The sequence below is a fragment of the Sminthopsis crassicaudata genome, chromosome 1, assembly GCF_048593235.1.
Source record: "Sminthopsis crassicaudata isolate SCR6 chromosome 1, ASM4859323v1, whole genome shotgun sequence".
In the NCBI taxonomy this organism is placed as follows: domain Eukaryota; kingdom Metazoa; phylum Chordata; class Mammalia; order Dasyuromorphia; family Dasyuridae; genus Sminthopsis; species Sminthopsis crassicaudata.
This window is the reverse complement of record NC_133617.1, coordinates 181,033,965-181,053,093: the sequence shown is the minus strand read 5'-3', so window position 1 is coordinate 181,053,093 and position 19,129 is coordinate 181,033,965. Positions and strand designations below refer to the sequence as shown.

The window sequence follows — 19,129 nt, the reverse complement described above, 5'->3', positions numbered from 1 at the left end:
GATTTGGGTCCCCATGCCACTCAAATGGTGTTAAATAATTCATCCTTCCCAGGCCATGTACATGAATGCACTGTGAATCAGTTATCTATATAGGAAACCCTGTAATAACTTATCTAAAACTTACAATCTTAGAAAAATTATCTTGTATGTTGTTAAATTAACATGATTAACCAAAGCTGGAATTTGTACTTAGGTCTTGAATGCAAGGCCATTTCACTGTCTGTTCAATGGTGCTCTGCATTACTTTGCACATAGCAAGGTATTTCATAAAGATGTGCTTAATTTAATTATTAAATCCAACACATTCCTTTAAGGTAGCTTAATTAATCATTAAATTCATGGTTCTTTTATGAAAGGAAACTTAAGAAATAGAAGATATCCTGGCCTACTAGAGAAGACCCCTTTGCTACCTGTTTAAGCAAATAGGGACCTTCTGACCTTTTATGATGGTTGTGCTCATGAATACTAACATTTGCCTTTCAATAACAAGCAATAATAAAAATCTTTCATCAAAAAGCTCCTTTGGAATAAGTTTTTTAAAGCAGAGCAGCTTGCTGTGACATCACCTCATTTTTCATTATATTTGTTTTTTGATGCAACAGCTTTTTATCAGAGGCACTTGAATTATGAATGCAGAAAATGGTAGGAAGATAGTAGGTGTATATCTTTGTAGCCCCTCCCTCTCCACTACAATCTTATAATTAGACTGTAGTAAATACTTTTATGTCTGAATTCTTTAACAGAATATAACTTTAAAATTGCAACCTCCTGGAAGTCTAAATCTAATCAATCAATCAGTAGGGCTTTCTATGTGCAAAACTAAAAGCCAGAGACAAAATATAGAAATAATTCCTTCCCTCAAGGAGCTCACGTTCTTACAAAGACAATATGTATGTAAATAGGGACATATAAAATAAAGATAGCAATAATTAACTAGCATTTATATTTCACTATAAAGTTTGCAAAGGGCTTTAGTCATCTTATCTTTACTACAACCCTATGAGGCAGGTGCTATCATTACTCCCATTTTGCACATAAGGAAAATGAGGCTGGGAGAGGCCAATGATTTGCCCAACTACTATAAGTATGAGGCAGTATTTTAACTTGGACTTTTCTAATTCCATCCAAGTGAACACTCAAAGGAACACTTAGCAGGGAAAGTACTAGCTGTTGCAGGGAGTGTGGAGACTAGGAAAGGCCATAGATAGATTACCTTTGAGCTGAATCTTCAAGAGATTTAGAAATTCTAAAAGTGGTAAATTTACTGGTAGTCTTTTAAACCAAGAGGGCTTCCCTGCCTCACTTTTAGAACTCTTCATGTAGAAAGTGATACTTAAGAAGAATTTTGAAGGAAACAAGTAATTTAAGGAGGAAGGTGTGAGGAAATAATGTATTCTAGGTGTGGGGGAATAGCCTACTTAAGTATAAGAAATACAAAGAAGACCAATTTGGCTGCATTAATTGAGTATGAGATAAATGTTTGCAGCTGGAAAGGTTGATTGGGATTGGGTTTTTAAATGTCTTAAATTCCAAGCAGATTTTATATTCTCTCCTAGAGATGGTAGGAAGCCAATGGACCTTATTTGGTAGGGGAGTGGCACTGTCACATATATTTAGGAAAATAACTCTGGTAGCTATGTGGAAAATAGATTGGAGTGGGAGGGACTTGAGGTAGAAAGAACAATTATAAGGTTGTTGCAATAGTCCAAATGAGAAGTGATGAATACCTGGGATAGAATGGTAGCCATCTGAGTAAAGAAAAGAAGTAGAATTCAAGAGATATGGTAAATGTAGAAAAGATTATATTTGGCTAAAATGGGGGAGGGAGGAAAAGATGGGGATCAGGAATTGATGTGAGAAAGAAGAGTCAAGTATAATGCCAAAATTGGGAAAGAGATTAAATACAATAGTAGTGACCCCCACAGAAATAAGGAAGTGCAGGAAAGCCGTGCATTTTAGGGGCAAAGTTTATGAGTTCAGTTTTGGATAGTTGAATTGAGATCCTTGCAAAATGTGAGGTTTGCACTGTCCAGTAGGCAGTTGGAATTGTGAAATTAATTCAAAAGAGATGTTTGTGAGAGGAGTTCACGAATTTACAAAGTTGTTGAGATCATGAAATATTTACATAATGAATATAAGAGAAATTCAAGCTGAAAATAAAGATTTTTCAAGTCATTTGCATGATAACCATGGGAAATGATGAGGTTACCAAATGAGAGAAGGTAGAGAAAGATTAGAAGAGGGCCCAGAACAGGCCTTGGTGAACACCCACAAATAGGAGGTTATATGGATTATTAAGCAGCAAAGAAGAGGTGAGACAACTAAGAAAACCAAGGGAGAGAAGTCAAAGAAGCCCAGAGAAAAGAAGTATGCAGAAGAGAATAGTCAGAATAGAATAGTCAGAATAGAAGAAAGGTAGTGAAGGATAAGGAGTAAAAAGGTATTTGGCATAGCAATTAAGAGATAATTGGTTTAATCATATTGAATTTCTTATGGTTTTTGTTTCATGTTTAACTGTACATACCCTTTGATCCAGGAATACTATTACTTGGTCTGCATCCCAAAAAGATCAAAGAAAAGGGAAAAGGACCTATATGTGCAAAAATATTTATAGCAGCTCTTTCTGGGAGGGCTAAGAATTGAACATCAGGGGAGGCCCATCAATTGGGGAATGACTGAACAGGTTGTAGTATATCAATGTAATGGAATACTATTGTGCTAGGAGAAGAGACAAGGATGATTTAGGAAAAATCTGGAAACTTATCTGACCTGATACAAAATGAAGTGAACAGAATCAGGAGAACATTGTATATAATAATAACAACATTATACAAAGATCACTTGTAAATATCTAAGGTTGGGAGGAAAAGGGAAGGAAATAAGCATTTATATAGCACCTCCTCTGTGTTAGGCACTATACTAATTGCCTTATAATAGTTTCACAATTATATCAATTAGCATGATTCATGAAAATTGAATTGAGCCAGATAACAAGGTGGTTGTGACAAAGAAAGGATAAACAAAACCCAATATGCCAAGGTTTTTCATCCATTTGATTGCTCATATAGTGAGTATATCTATTTACAGGTTTCTTTGAGTTCTTTGTGTCTTCTGCATTTCTTACAGAGGAAATAAAGGCTGTCCTTTATTCAATAAGTGTTTGTCGCCTTGATTGCTTGTAAAGGAGCTAGGAACCCTGTTATCTCCTCTATTTTTGGAAACTAAGCACAAGCTATTCACACAACTATATTCAGAGACTTCTTCATACATACTCTAGGTGGGGATAGAGAACATAGGAAACAGGATACATGACAAGGTAAAATTACCTTTATATGATCTATATTTTTGATATAAATTATAAATTTATGATTTATATATATATACATGTATATATACATGTATATATATATATATATATACATGTATATATATATATATATATATATATAGAGAGAGAGAGAGAGAGAGAGAGAGAGAGAGAGAGACATAGACATAGACATAGACATAGACATAGACATAGACATAGATAGGTAGATAGATAATCTGATTGTTTAAGGAAGGGAGAGATTGCCCTTAACCATATAGATCAGGAAATGCTTTCTATAGCAAGTAATATATCAACTGAACCCAGAAAAAAGTCAGGGGAAGGGGTTCAGGTTTAAATAGGGATTTACTTTATTTATATATATATATATTAATTATATTATTACATAAATACTATTCCTATTTGCCTGTGTAACATTGTCATCTACTCATATTTTTAAAAAAATTATTGGAAAGAGTATTTATTTTAAAAGGTGATTCCCATCTTTTTAGTGAAATGTCAATTCATCTGACAAACATTTATTGAGTACTTATGACATACCTTTGGCTGATTAATGTTACTAGCTTTGTCTTTCCTCAAATTTTATACTTAGTTAAGGGAAAGTGAACAAAACAAAGTTGTTTTGAGACTTTTGCAATATCCGTTGAAGTAACTGGGGGCATTTTCTGTTGTCACAAAAAGTGGCTTGGAAAACATTGCTCTGTGGTTCAGTAACTAAGATCTTCTAAATGCCTCATCTTACTGCTGTTGCAATCTGGAGAATTTCCCCATGTCCTCTCAACAGTCATTAATTTATCAGTCTCAGCTCAAAAAGAAAATGGATAAATAAAATGAAAGTACAATCTCCTGGCAAGCCAATTTGGCCAAACATTGAGTAAAACATACATAAAGGACATGAGTTTAATTGTATGTCACCCAAGTAAATCATTGTGACAGCCACAGTTAGTCTTGAAGGAAGATAAACAAAAGATGATAGAAAAAGAAAGGGAAAAGTCTAAAAAGGATCAGTCAGAGAATATCAGATCATTCTTTATATCTGAGCTTTTGGTTTGTTTTGCTTTTTGATAAAAGCTAAGATTTAGATTTCTTCTCAGACCATATCAGAAAAACAATAATTTTCCTTTTTCTGTGTATCTTTTTCAAATCTGGAAGGAGAATTTTTAGATTTGTCTTTTTTTATTATAACTTTTTGTTTACAAGATATGTTCATGGGCAATTTTTCAGCATTGACAATTGCAAAACCTTCTGTTCCAACTTTTCCCCTCCCCCTCACCCCTTCCCCCAGATGGCAGGTTGACCAATACATGTTAAATATGTTAAAGTATATATTAAATACTATATATACACATGTCCAACAGTTGTTTTGCTGTTCAAAAAAGAATTGGACTTTGAAATAGTGTACAATTAGCCTATGAAGGAAATCAAAAATAGAGGGATTGGGAATTCTATGTAGTGGTTCATAGTCATCTCCCAGAGTTCTTTCACTGGGTGTAGCTGGTTCAGTTCATTACTGCTCTATAGGAACTGATTTGGTTCATCTTATTGTTGAAGAGGGCCACATCCATCAGAATTGATCATCATATAGTATTGTTTTTGAAGTATATAATGATCTCCTGGTCTTGGTCATTTCTTACAGAACAATAATATTCCATAACATTCATATACCACAATTTATTCAGCCATTCTCCAATCGATGGGCATCCACTCGGTTTCCAGTTTCTGGCCACTACAAAGAGGGCTGCCACAAACATTCTTACACACACAAGTCCCTTTACCTTCTTTAAAATCTCTTTGGGATATAAGCCCAGTAGTAACACTGCTGGTATGCACAGTTTGAGAACTTTTTGAGCATAGTTCCAAATCGTTCTCCAGAATGGCTGGATTTATTCACAATTCCACCAACAATGTATCAGTGTCCCAGTTTTCCCACATCCCCCCCAGCATTCCGCATTATCTTTCCTTGCCATTCTAGCCATAGATTTGTCTTTTTAATAGAATTACCAGAATCCCAAATCAAAGATGATGGTAAAAGAATGGGAAAGAAGTGACAGCAATGGTTGATGTTGGGGTGTGAGATAGAAGGGGGGGGGTGTAAGGAATGGCTTGATAGTGTATATTAGAATAGGAATGGTGGACTGAACTGACCCTATATGATAAATATATTATCTTCTTAGAACCAGGAACTAGATCATCAGAGTTTCCGTTATCACAAATCACAGAATATTTCAATCTTTTGACTTTAGTTCTCTTTTCCACACACATAACTAGAAGCCTCCATCATCAAAATACATATTTGAGAAAGGCCTTGATAAAGTCATTTGCACAGTAGTGTAAATGATTAATGAAATTTAATATTTCCTTTCTTAGTCATATGAATAATGATCAAAATACCTTTTTGGATGAAAGTCCTTCAAACCAGAGGGTTGGTTTTGCTTACAAGATGCAGCCAAGGAAATCATCCAGACTATTAGTTAAAAGCCCTGGAGAACTCTTTCAGAGCACACTCTTTTCAAAGCCCACTCACATATAGGGCACTCTACTTCACCCTTTCTTGGAGGTGGGTGTATCTCTACACTGGATTTAGGCAGGCATGTGAGTATACTGAGTTAAATCCTAGGAGGAGCCAGACCTCCTAGAAGGATGACCTCACTGAGATCCAAACAAAACAAATGCCTACAATTTAGATTGAAGCTCAAGTTCCCAAAAAGGAGGTAAAAAAGTACTCAATGTATAATATGAGTAAGGTATGATAGTCATTTTTTTTCCCAACACACAAAATAAATGCTAATCACAAAACCTACGTACAGAAAATAACTTATTTCTACTGTTAGATTTCAGGTTTGGAAGTTGAGTTGTGAATAGCAGATCATGAAGTAATTTGTGAGACTGCCAAATAGAAATTCCCCATTTTATTTTAGCTCTGAATTAGCTAAATAACTCCTGGTTCAAGTCTTCTGTCAGTGTTCATTTTCTCAATGAAAAAATTCTCCTTGCTTCTCAAATACTCTACATGATGCATCCAGAATTCCTCAGAATGACAAAGTTTCCTCTAAACTTGGACAGGTGAGAAGCCATGTAAATGAAAGACTTTTACTAGTGTTAAGAATTTTGTTAAGCAAAGGTGTCAATCGTGACCTGCAGGCTGCATTTGGCCCAAAACTCTCTAGTACACTCAAATCAGATTAAAATATAATTGGGCAATAGTTTAAAATGAATAAAAATGTAAGAAACATAATATGAATAATAATAAACAGTAAATAACAATAATTTAAAAATAAATAATAAAAACATTTTAATAATGAAGTCAATATGAAACCTGTTTGTAGCTTTTATTTTTATTTGACTTTTATTTTATTTCTTTTTGACCATTGTTGTAGCGGTAAAATCAACAAGATTGAACAAATGATTTGATTTAGGGGTAAAGGAAAGGGAAAAATCTAGAATGATTCAGAAGTTGAACATCTACATGACTGGAAAGATGTTGTTGACCTCTATAGAAAGAGGGAAGTGGAAAAGAGCAAGTTTAGGGAAAGGGGGAGAATAAGTTTGAAAAAAGTTCCAGTTTGCCAAATTTGAAATGCTGACAGGATATCCTGGTGGATTTGTCCAGCTAGATGATGTGGGATTGGAATTCAGGAAAGAGAAACAGACAGACAGAGAGAGAGAGACAGAGAGTAATGCTGGAGATATAGATTTGTGAAATAATTGCATAAAGATGGTAGTTGGATCCAATGGGAGTGGATGTGATTTTTAAAGCAAAGAGTAGAGAGATGAAGAGAGAACTCAGGATAGTCTTGGGAAACACTCATATTAAAGGAGCAGGAAATAAATAAAAAGAATCCAGAACGAAGGGAAAGAAGAAGCAGTATAAAAGAAGCTGTTCTCCATCCTTCTGACTTCTCCTTTTCTACAAAACAATTCCTTTATGAAGACTTTCTGATTCTTTTATTACAATTTCTCTTCCCCAAACCTAGCATGCATTGCCTAACCACCATTGGTCAATTCATCAGAGGCTTCCGTAAGCAGCTCTTCCCTCTATCCCTTTCCTAGATGGCACAGTGGAGAAAGCACTGGATCTGGATTTCAAAAAACTTGAATTCGGATCTGGCTTCAGACACTTACTGGATCTGGGAATACGATCCTCTGTTTGTCTCAGTATTTCACAATTGTAAAGTGTTCTTAATTCTTTACTTCCTGATTACGAGACGGGCACAGTTCTTGGTAGAATGATACAAAAGAGTATAAGATCCAATCACTGTCTTTCGAGATTATCTCTTCCATAGCTATTATGGATACACACACACACACACATACACACACACATTTATTTGTTTCCCCGCAAGATTGCAACCTGCTTGTGCAAGCTATTTCTCTGTACCCCATTGGTGCCCAACCCTTGGTCATGTCCAGTAATTAAAAAAAAAAAAAAAAAAAAAGGATGACGCATTGGCGATGCTCTGATACTCACCAGAGGGCAGCAGACTGCAGCAAATGCCTTCCAGCTGGCTCCTGGGCAGCTTCTGACGTCGCAGACCCAGTGACATTCCAGCGCTCAGTCTAAGACTGCGTGGGGACAACGTCACGCCGCCCGGCCCGTGGTGGGAGAGATCGGGAGAGATGGGGGAGGGGAGGGAAGCCCTCCTCAGCCTAAGCATGTCTGCAGAGGCTTCGGAGAGAGAGCCGGCTCTGAGGACGCTGGTGAGGGAAGCTGAGATCAGCCTGCTCGAGTGCAAAGTGTGCTTTGAAAAATTCAGCCACGAGAAGGACCGGAGGCCCAGGAACTTGACCTGCGGCCACGTGATTTGCCTGGGCTGTGTAACGGCCCTGGTGCAACCCCGGACCCGCACCCTCGAGTGTCCCTTCTGCAGGAAAGCGGGCAAGAGCTCCGAGACCAGTGACTGCTTACCGCTGCTGCAGTTCCTCGAGCTCCTGGGCCCCGTGCTCCGCGCGCCCCCATTCTCAGAGGCGGGGGCAGCTAGGGCACCTGAGGATCCGGCGGCTAAGTGGGTCCCCGGGGTTCTGATATGCAGCCACTCTTTTGGGGGTTGGGGGACTCTTATCAACCCCACTGCGATGGCCTTGTGTCCGAGGTCCGAGAGGGTGGTTATAGTGCATGACGGCAGGAAGCGAGTGAAGGTATTTGACTCAGATGGAATATGTGTCCATCAGTTTGGAGAAAAGGGGGAGGCCCCCCAGGAAGTCCGGTATCCGCTGGGTGTTACCGTTACCTCTGACGGCCATGTGGTCATCACCGACGCTGGGGACCGCTCGGTGAAAGTATTTGATCTTTCAGGGCAGAATAAGCTGGTCGTTGGAAATCGCTTTTCTTTGCCCTGGGGTGTGCAGACCACCCCACAGAAAGAAATTATGGTGTCTGATGCGGGGGCGGGGTCGCTTCACCTTTTGGTGGTTGACTTTCAGAAAGGGGAGCTCAGGAGGGCAGAAAGACTCCTGGCTCATCTCTGCAACCCCAGAGCCCTAGCTGTGTCTCCCATCACCGGGGCCATCGCGGTAACAGAACACCTGCTAGCTCAGGGGCCCTGCTCTGCCAGCACCAGAGTGAAGGTGTTTAGCCCTGGCTTGCAGCTCCTGGGCCAGGTGGACACTTTCGGCCTGAGCCTCTTCATCCCCTCCAAAATAGATGCCACTGCGGTGACCTTTGACCATCAGGGGAATGTCATTGTTGCTGATACAACTACCCAAGCTATAGTGTGTTTAGGGAAACCTGAGGAGTTTCCAGTCTTGAAACCTATCATTACCCAAGGGCTTTCTTACCCTGTGGCATTGACTTACACAGAAGATAATTCCATTCTTGTCCTAGACAGTGGAGTCCATGCCGTAAAAGTCTATAAAGCTGGCTGCTCACTCTAAGCAGATAAATGTACATGTGCATATGTATACCATACTCTTATTTAAAAATCTAATTTATTTCAGTTGGATTTCATAAAGAAAAGACCTTAGGGATTGTCCAGTGATAGAAAGAGGAGCTTGTGATTTCATCAAATCAATGTTTTTTCTCTTGATCATTTTCATCAATTCTTCTTCTTTTTCCCCTGAGGCAGTTGGGGTTAAGTGACTTGCCCAGGATCACACAGCTAGGAAGTATTAAGTGTCTGAGACCAGATTTGAACTCAGGTACTTCTCACTTCAGATCTGATGCTCTATCCATTGTGCCACCCAGCTGCCCCATTTTCATAAATTCTTGATGATTGTACTATTTTCCTTGTTCCTTTGAGCAAGAAAAACAAAAGGCTTATTTCAAAAAGGAAGGAATTTTTGCATTGCACAATATAGTTAACAAATAGGTACTAATTGGTTAGTTAGCTGGTAGAAAAGGTCTGAGCTAGGCTCCCAGGTTTTCAAATATTGTAGTACTGCATGAGTGTTAGTAGCCCTGTATACCTGTATTATGGTAAGGACATTACAGTGTACTATAGTGTGTAACCTTAATTTACTATATCATTATGTTTGAGGCAATTAGGTGGCTCAATGAAAAGAGTATTGAAGTTGGAATCAGGAAGTCCTGAATTTAAATCCAGCTTCAGATTTAACACTAGGCAAGTAACTTAGCCTCTGCCCGTCTTGGTTTCCTAATCTGTAAAATGGTAGCAGCACTTACTTCCCAGGGATTGTAATAAAAATAAAATTAAATAAGTTGAAAGTCCTTTGCAAATCTATAAATGCTAGTGGCTTTTAATATTATTATCATTATAGAACTATTCATTAAAGGCATAAAATAGCACATTGATCTAGGACTTTTGTTGTTCAGTCAGTTTTAAGTTGTGTCCAACTCTTTTGTGATCTCATTTGGCGTTTCCTTGGCAAAGATTACTAAAGTGGTTTGCCATTTCTTTCTCCAGTTCATTTTACAAAGAGGAAACTGAGGCAAATAGTGTTGAGTGATTTTTCCCAGGGTTATACAACTAGCAAGTGTCTGAAACCAGATTTGAATTTAGGAAGATGTGTCTTTCCTCACTTCAGGGTCCATACTCTATTCAACCATCTACCTACCCCGAATTGGTACTTGAAGCTTTTTTTTTTTTTTTTTTTTTTTTTTTTTTTAAAGCACTTGCCCCACAGTAACTCCGTTATTCAATGGATCTTAATCTTTTCTTGGATCATAGATACACCAGACTTTAAGAGGTCTGGTAAATTCTATAGGCCCCTTCTCAAAATGTTTCTAAATGCAAAATATAAGACAAAGGATTACAAAAGAAATTAATTATATTGAAAAAGAGTTATAAAATATTTTAAATAAGTTCATAAACTTCAGTTTTAAGAACCCCTGCTATAAATTAAATATTACTATCCTCATTCTCCAACTGAAGAAAAAGCTACTCAGATCAAAATTTGACATAGTAACATCTGTTAAATGTCAAAGCAAGCCAGACCTTTTGGCATCAAGTCCAGGGCTCTCTCCACCACACCATGTTGCCTGATATCTTGGACTTAACCAAATGAATTATGTGATATCATGAAACAATTTATGGGGAGGTTTACTCTATGCAATTTGAAACTTGTTCTATTTATTGCAAAATTCTCAAGAAGTTACACTCTGTCTAAAATCAGCATCTCACCCTGTTCGCCACTTAATAAATGCTCATTGAATTGACTCAAATCTTGGACTACTAATGTAATTATTTAACTGAAGCTTGTCTGTGAATGGAATGGAAATTCCAAGTTTGTTTTCTTAAGAAGGGATTCACATGATTGTACAAAGAACTCCAATGATCACAAATGAAGGAATAACAACAGCAAGAAGACTCTTAAGAAATTTTCTCAAAAGAAGGAAGGATAAGTACTTGCTTTAGAAGGGGAAATTACCTTTTCTTCACCAGCAAGGATTTCAAGCAGTCACCAGTTTAGGAATGAGATATCTCAAATGATTGTTTATTACTTAGGACAAGTTTTACCATAGAAACAATGGTCATATAATAGTCATGACTGGTCAAGCTAGCCCAGAAAGGTCTACTTAATTGAAAATATATAATTGTAATAATATTATTTTAATAATATTTAATCACTATATATGGAAAATCTACATTTCACCTGGGGATGCTAGAAACAGCACTCAGCCCCTTTAGTAACATCTGATGATAGAAGCTTGCTTTAGGTAAGATGGAGGAAGTAAAGGACCAAGAGGAACCACTAATTTATTAACTTTCTATATCAGAATAAGAGAAAACATCTATCTATCTAGCATCTGCAGTTGCAGTTGTTCTGGACATGAGAACAGAGGAGGGTTGGGAAGTATAAAGGCTCCTAAGTTCATCTCCCTTGCAGCTCACATCTAAGTATGGATCGTACATGAGACATGATAAGGACTGGATTGAGGACTTCGATGTAATAAATAACTATTAGGTAAAATAAATTATTCCACCAATATGAATTGATTCTCTGCAAAAATAACCTTTGAGAGTTGACTGAAGCACTGAGAGGATCATACAACCAAAATGTGTCAGAGATGGAATTGAACTCAAGACTTCTTGGCTGTGAGGCCAGATTTCAATCCTCTATACCATATTTTCCTTGTTTGTAGATTGAGTATTCATAGTTTAGGAATTGTCTTTGAATTCCACATCAAAACCTTTTTCTTCAAAAACAATTTAATTCTAATAGTCATAGTAAGGAAAAGTATTGTACATTAGGGTCAGTAAAGAAAATGGGTAGATCCTAGTGATTTTTAAAATTAATGATAAATAGTACCATCTGTAACTATAAAGATCATTTGTATATATTTGTGTTTACATGTAAACATTTTAAAAGAGAAAAGTGGGGATTATGTGCCATGAAAAGTAGAAGGTTTTTAGAGTTATAAATATATTGGGCACTGAAATATAGAGGGCTCAAACATCTTAAATGATTGTGGATTTTGAACATTTGTTACATTTACATTTGGGCATATATGCCTCTCTCATACGTCAGGCAATATAAAAACTATTTAGCAAGAATAATTAGTGAAATTAGAAAGATGCCAGATGCCAAACTTCTTCTACCATCTCTCAGCCTCAAACTAGCTAATCTCCTTGCTAGGCAGAGCTTCTCAATATCATGAGATTCTTATTTCCCTTCCATAGACACTATTCCATAGGCCTTCCCTCCCATAGGTTGGGATCATGCTTCCTCCCAATATGGGACCAGCCAGTGTCAAGAGTGCCCTACAACCCACCAAGGGAGGCTAATTTGAGAGTACATTTAGGGACGGGAGCATTCCCAGTTACCAAAATGCTATGGTATCATGGCTTTGAAGATTATATTAGGAGTTCTCTGTTGAGTGCTTGACATGTCACTAATTACTGTCATTCCAAGACAAATTGGCAGGGTTCAGATTAGGAAATCACAGACTTATATAGTTAGGAGTGAAAGGAACCTTAAGCTTGAAGGCACACTTAAGCAGCTAATGAATGATGCAGTTGGTAGAGTAATGACTCTGGAGTCAGGAGGACTGAATTTCAGATCTGGCCTCAAACACAGCTGAGCAGTGTGATTGTAGGCAAGTCACTTCAGCTCTGTTTGCTTCACATTCTTTAATTGTAAAATGGGGATAGTAAAGCACTTCCCTTCCTGGGCTATTGTGATCAAATGAGGTAATATTTGTAAAGTGCTTAGTATATTATTACTTAATCCAACTTTCTCATTTTATAGATGAACAAACTAGGCCCAGAAAAATGAAGTAATTTGCCCAAAATTACAAAGGTAGTAAGTGGAAGCACTGGAAATCGATCTTTTATGTATGGATTCTAATTCCACTGTTCTTCTTACTATGTCCCACTACCTGGAGTGGATTGGGCTGAAAGGTATGAAAGCTGATTTAATAGCATAAGGAATCATTGTGAAAATAGGGAGTTTCCAAAGTAAAGCTACAAAGTATTGGAATCATTTTCCCTGACATGAGGGTATATATTATGATTGTGGTTTTGCCAGAGGCACTCACCACCTGTGGAGTTATTAGAAATTCTTCATTGACATAGTTTATTTTTATTACCATCATTATTATGATTACAGAAAACTATCCTCTGAAACAAAGAGAGGAGAAAAAGAATGCTAGCAAAATCAATCTCCTTTGATAGCAAAGGCAATATTGGGCATCCATATTATTCTGCTTCTTTAAGAAGAAAGGGAAATGTTTTTCTTTTTCTTTTTTTATTAAAGCTTTTTAATTTTCAAAAGTGGATAATATTTCAACATTAATCCTTGCAAAACCTTGTGTTCCAATTTTCTCCCCTTCTCCTCACTCCCTCCCCTAGATAGCAAATAATCCAATGTATGTAAAACATGGTAAAAAATATGTGTTAGATCCAATATATGCATACATATTTATACAATTATCTTGCAGCACAAGAAAAATCAAATCAAAAAGTAAAAAAAGAAAAAAAGAAAAGAAAATGCAAGCAAAGAACAACAAAAAGTAAAAATGCTGTGTTATGGTCCACACTCATTTTCCATAGTTCTCTACTCTGAGTGTAGCTGATTCTCTTCATTACTGAACAATCGGAACTGGTTTGAATCATCTCATTGTTGAAGAGAGCCACATCCATCAGAGTTGATCATCATATAATCTTGTTGTTGCTATGTACAATGATTTCCTGGTTCTGCTATTTCACTTAGTTCATGTAAGTCTCTCCAGGCCTCTCTAAAATCATCCTGCTTATTGTTTCTTATAGAACGATAATATTCCATAATATTCATATGCTGTCACTTATTCAGCCATTCTCCATCTGATGGGCAACCACTCAGTTTCCAATTCCTTGCCACTACAAAAAGGACTGTCACAAACATTTTTGCACATGTGGGTTGCTTTCCTTCTTTTAAGATTTCTTTGGGATATAATCCCAGTAGAGACATTCCTACATTAAAGGATATACACAGTTTGATAGCCCTTTGGGCATAGTTCCAAATTGCTCTCCAAAATGGGTAGATCAGTTAACAATTTCACCAACAATGTATTAGTGTCCCAGTTTTCCCACATCCTCTCCAATATATGTTATTGTCTTTTCCTGTCATCTTAGCCAATCTGAGAGATGTGTAGTGGTACCTATGAGTTGTCTTAATTTATATTTCTCTGATCAATAGTGATATAGAACTCCTGGAAATGTATTTTTTTCAATTCTCCTCCAAGACTGTTTTTGGGTCATTATAATTTTTTTTGAAAGCAACATTTTGAATTTATTATATCCTTTTTCAGAAAGCAAGTGATCTGATTTGGAGACTTAGGGTTTCATATATAATCCTGTTTTGTGCTCTGCTGTTTACATAAAAATGCTCCTTTTTCAGATAAAATTCTAAATAAAAGTTTAAAAAAGTACTTGAACTAGAATACATTAATAATAATGATAGCTCACGTTGGAACCTTAAGCATTATAGCAACCTTTCTTTTTTCTTATTTATAAAACATATGCATGGGTAATTTTTCAGTATTGACCCTTGTAAAATCTTCTGTTCCAACTTTTCCCCTCCTTACTCACACCCCCTTTCCTAGATGGCAGGTAGTCCAACACATGTTAAATATGTTAAAGTATATGTTAAATCCAATATATGTATACGTATTTATACAATTATCTTGCTGCACAAGAAAAATCAGATCTAGAAAGAAAGAAAAAACCTGAGAAAGAAAACAAAAATGCAAGCAAACAATAACAGAAAGATTGAGAAGTCTATGTTGTGGTCCACACTCATGTCCCGTAGTTCTCTCTCTGGGTGTAACTGATTTTCTTCTTTACTGAACAATTGGAATTGGTTTGAATCATCTCTTTGTTGAAGAGAGCCACGTCCATCAGAGTTGATCATCATATAATCTTGTTGCTGTGTACAATGTGTGTGTACAATGATCTCCTGCTTCTGCTCATTTCACTCAGCATCAGTTTGTAAGCCTCTCCAAGTCACTCTGAAATCATCCTGCTGGTCATTTCTTACAGAAAAATAGTATTCCATAACATTCATATACCATCATTTATTCAACCATTCTCCAATTGATGCTCATCCATTCAATTTCCAGTTTCTAGCCACTACAAAAAGGGCTGCCACAAACATTTTTATATATGTGGGTCCCTTTCCCTTCTTTAAGGTTTCTTTGAGATATAAGGCCTGTAGTAGCACTGCTGGATCAAAGGGTATGCACAGTTTGATAACTTTTTTGGTCATTATAATTTAATGGTCCATACCATTCAGCTTATGTTTAATTTTTTTTTCTTTCCATCTGTACTGTTATACTAATTTGTAGGTTGTTTTCCCTAGTTCTACTTACTTCACTATGCATGCTAGCCGTTCCCCAATTGATAGAAGATACTTTGTTTCTAATTCTTTGCTACTATACAAAGTAGCTGTATATTTTAAATGTAAGCTACTTGAAAAGGTAAAATAATGGGAAAGCATCATTCTTCCTTGTTTCTTTTTTGGATTATTCTTCTAGGATAATTGTAATCATCATGAAAGCTAGCAAATATGGGCACTTGATTCAGAGAAGAATCTTATATATTTATATATATATATATATATATATATCTATATATATATATATATATATAAAACCAGTATATAATTTGCTCTTTTTCTATAAGATACATATAATCAAGACATTATTAAACATTATAAACTTAGCAGATCCTCGGATTAGTCTCTAATTCTTCTGTTAAACTTGTGAATTAATGGCACTACAGGAAAAAAATCTGAAATCTATCTCTAGTTCTATGTTGGTTAGGAAACTAGAAGATGGGAGCATAGATAAACTAAAAGATGGTAGTTTTCCAGGTGTAAAAGAATAAAAATTGGATCTGAAGGGGAGAGGATTTGGACTAATCAATCAAGAAAACAAGAAATATTTATTAAATACGTACTATCAGACACAGGCACTGCACTGAGCACTGAACCATAGCTTATGACACTAGAAAGACGTATTCCTACCAAGGAAAAAAAGAACAAGAATGCTTTAAGTTATAATTTACAAGGGATGGATAAAAATGCCCATGTAAAACTTGAGGACCAGTTACAATGGAGAACAATATGAGATAGACAATGAATATCAAGTAAAAGTCCCATAATTCTATTTATTTATGTGCTGAGGCAATTGGGGTTAAGTGATTTGTCCAGGGTCACACAGCTAGAAGTATTAAGTATGTGAAGCTGGATTTGAACCCAGATTTCAGAACTCCTGACTTTAGGGTCAGTGCTCTAAGGCCCATAATTTTCATTTTGTTTTTTTTTTAATTAATTTTATAATTATAAAAAATTTTTGACAGTATATATGCATGAGTAATTTTTTTATAACATTATCCCTTGTATTCATTTTTCCAAATTTTCCCCTCCCTCCCTCTACTCCCTCCCCTAGATGACAGGCAATCCCATACATTTTACATGTGTTACAGTATAACCTAGATACAATATATGTGTGTAAATCCAATTTTCTTGTTGCACGTTAAGAATTGGATTCCGAAGGTAAAAGTAACCTGGGTAGATAGACAGTAGTGCTAACACTTTACATTCAATTCCCAGTGTTCCTTCTCTGGGTGTGGCTGTTTCTGTCCATCATTGATCAACTGGAAGTGAGTTGGATCTTCTTTATGTTGAAGATATCAACTTCCATCAGCATACATCTTCATACAGTATCGTTGTTGAAGTGTATAATGATCTCCTGATTCTGCTCATTTCACTCAGCATCAGTTCATGTAAATCTCTCCAAACCTCTCTGTATTCATCCTGCTGGTCATTTCTTACAGAGCAATAATATTCCATAACATTCATATACCATAATTTACCCAACCATTCTCCAATTGATGGACATCCATTCATTTTTCAGTTTCTTGCCACTACAAAAAGAGCTGCCACAAACATATTGGCACATACAGGTCCCTTTCTCAACTTAAGTATTTCTTTGGGATTTAAGCCCAGTAGTAACACTGCCAGGTGTATGCACAGTTTGATAACTTTTTGGGCATAATTCCAGATTGCTCTCCAGAATGGTTGGATTCTTTCACAACTCCACCAACAATGCATCAGTGTCCCAATTTTCCCACATCCCCTCCAACATTCATCATTATTTGTTCCTGTCATCTTAGCCAATCTGACAGGTGTGTAGTGGTATCTCAGACTTGTCTTAATTTGCATTTCTCTGATCAGTAGTGATTTGGAACACTCTTTCATATGAGTGGATATAGTTTCAATTTCATCATCTGAAAATTGTTCATATCCTTTGATCATTTATCAATTGGAGAATGGTTTGATTTCTTATAAATTAGGGTCAGTTCTCTATGTATTTTGGAAATGAGGAAAGGCCCATAATTTTCAAGAGAAAATAAGAAAAAAGTTCAAAACAATAATTAAAGTGTCATGTACCTGTATTATCAGTTTTTTTTAAGCATATATATATGTGAACAAACTAAGTGAATTTGGTTTGAAAAATATATTCCAGGTTACTGCAAAAATGTGCATACATCATTGAGACACCATTGCTTATACTCTGGGAAATTACTGAGAGAGGTGTCAGAAGATTTGAGATAGATGAGCATGGCTCTGGTTTTCAAAATGGAATAAAATAAACTGATTCTGGAAACTACAAAGTATACTTTTTGCAAAATTCTAGAATGCTTATTTCCTCTGACTTCAGTCTATCTTTTTTTAAAGTTTCCAACTTGCTAAGTACTCCTTGAATTGCTCTAATTCTGACATCAAACAGCCCTTGTTTCTCCTATCTTGTTACTTGTTTCTGGACTTTTTTACTGGATATTTCTGCTTTTGAGTGACTTTGGAAGTGTCTCTCAGTTGCCCAATTGTCCTGACATATGTCTTATCATTGGATTCTGATGATTCCAGAGGAGAGGGGTGAGTCTTTTAATTTTGCATAGCCTTGTCTCACTTAAATTGATTTTAAGGGACAAAAAAACAGCAGTCTGTGATTTTGGAGTCCCCAGTTTATTCCTTAAACTCACTCACTCTCATCTGGCTGATCTCATTTCTCTAGTAACTTGATACTTTCCCTTTGTTTTAGTTGGATCTTCTAGTACTTATTTTAATTCTTTCAACAATACCCTCTAGCATTCTCTATACTGTAGATGATTGTCATGGACTTACTGATCATCCTGAGCATGGCCTCTGTTGACACTTACCAGTGAGAACTTAAAGCTTCAATTCAATTAAACATGTATTAAGTACTTACTATCCGTAAAACATCTAGCCTTCCAGGTCAGTTCTTATTTTTTCCATTCTTGTACTTTAGGTTAAAAAAGTGGAAGGAAAAACTAATACACTTGATGATAGAATTAAGATTCAAAAATATTTCAACAGTCTGGAAGGAGAGCTGAAACTAACAAGATAAATTTCAAAGGAATAAACATTAAATCTCACACTAAGATTAAAATAATTTTATTTGATGTTGGAGACTTGGCTCTGTGGAAATTCCTTCAGGGGAAAAAAATTCAAGGTTTTCACAGATGAAGTGTGATATATGTGACTGCTACCACAATCTCAGGGTTAATAGAGAAGCAAGCATTCAAATCAAGCTCTGTGCAAGTCAGATTCCATCTGGAGTAGCATATTCAATTTTAGGTGCCATATTTGAGAAGGAAGATTGACAAACTTTAGTATCAAAGGAGGGTCACCAGAATGGTGAAGAAGCTGAGAGACCATTTCAAAAGGAAGAAACACTGAGGGACAGAACTAGGGATGTTTAATCTAGAGAAGAAAACTATATATGGGTTTGTTTATTTTTGACAGGGAGTTGAGGTGATATGAGGATGAATACAATTGTTACCTTCCAAAACTTGAAGTCTATTTTCAGGAACAGGAATTAGAGTTATTTTGTGAATCTCTAAA

The 19,129-nt window shown here is 36.3% G+C and overlaps 1 protein-coding gene across 1 annotated transcript; it reads left to right on the top strand.

The window, feature by feature from the left end:
- The first annotated feature begins 7,794 nt into the window (after nucleotides 1-7,794).
- NHLRC1 (NHL repeat containing E3 ubiquitin protein ligase 1) lies at nucleotides 7,795-11,801 on the top strand. The gene has a single exon (XM_074272396.1). It carries the CDS (start codon nucleotides 7,943-7,945, stop codon nucleotides 9,194-9,196), a length of 1,254 nt encoding a protein of 417 aa, XP_074128497.1. The 5' UTR covers nucleotides 7,795-7,942; the 3' UTR covers nucleotides 9,197-11,801.
- Nucleotides 11,802-19,129: the final 7,328 nt, after the last annotated feature.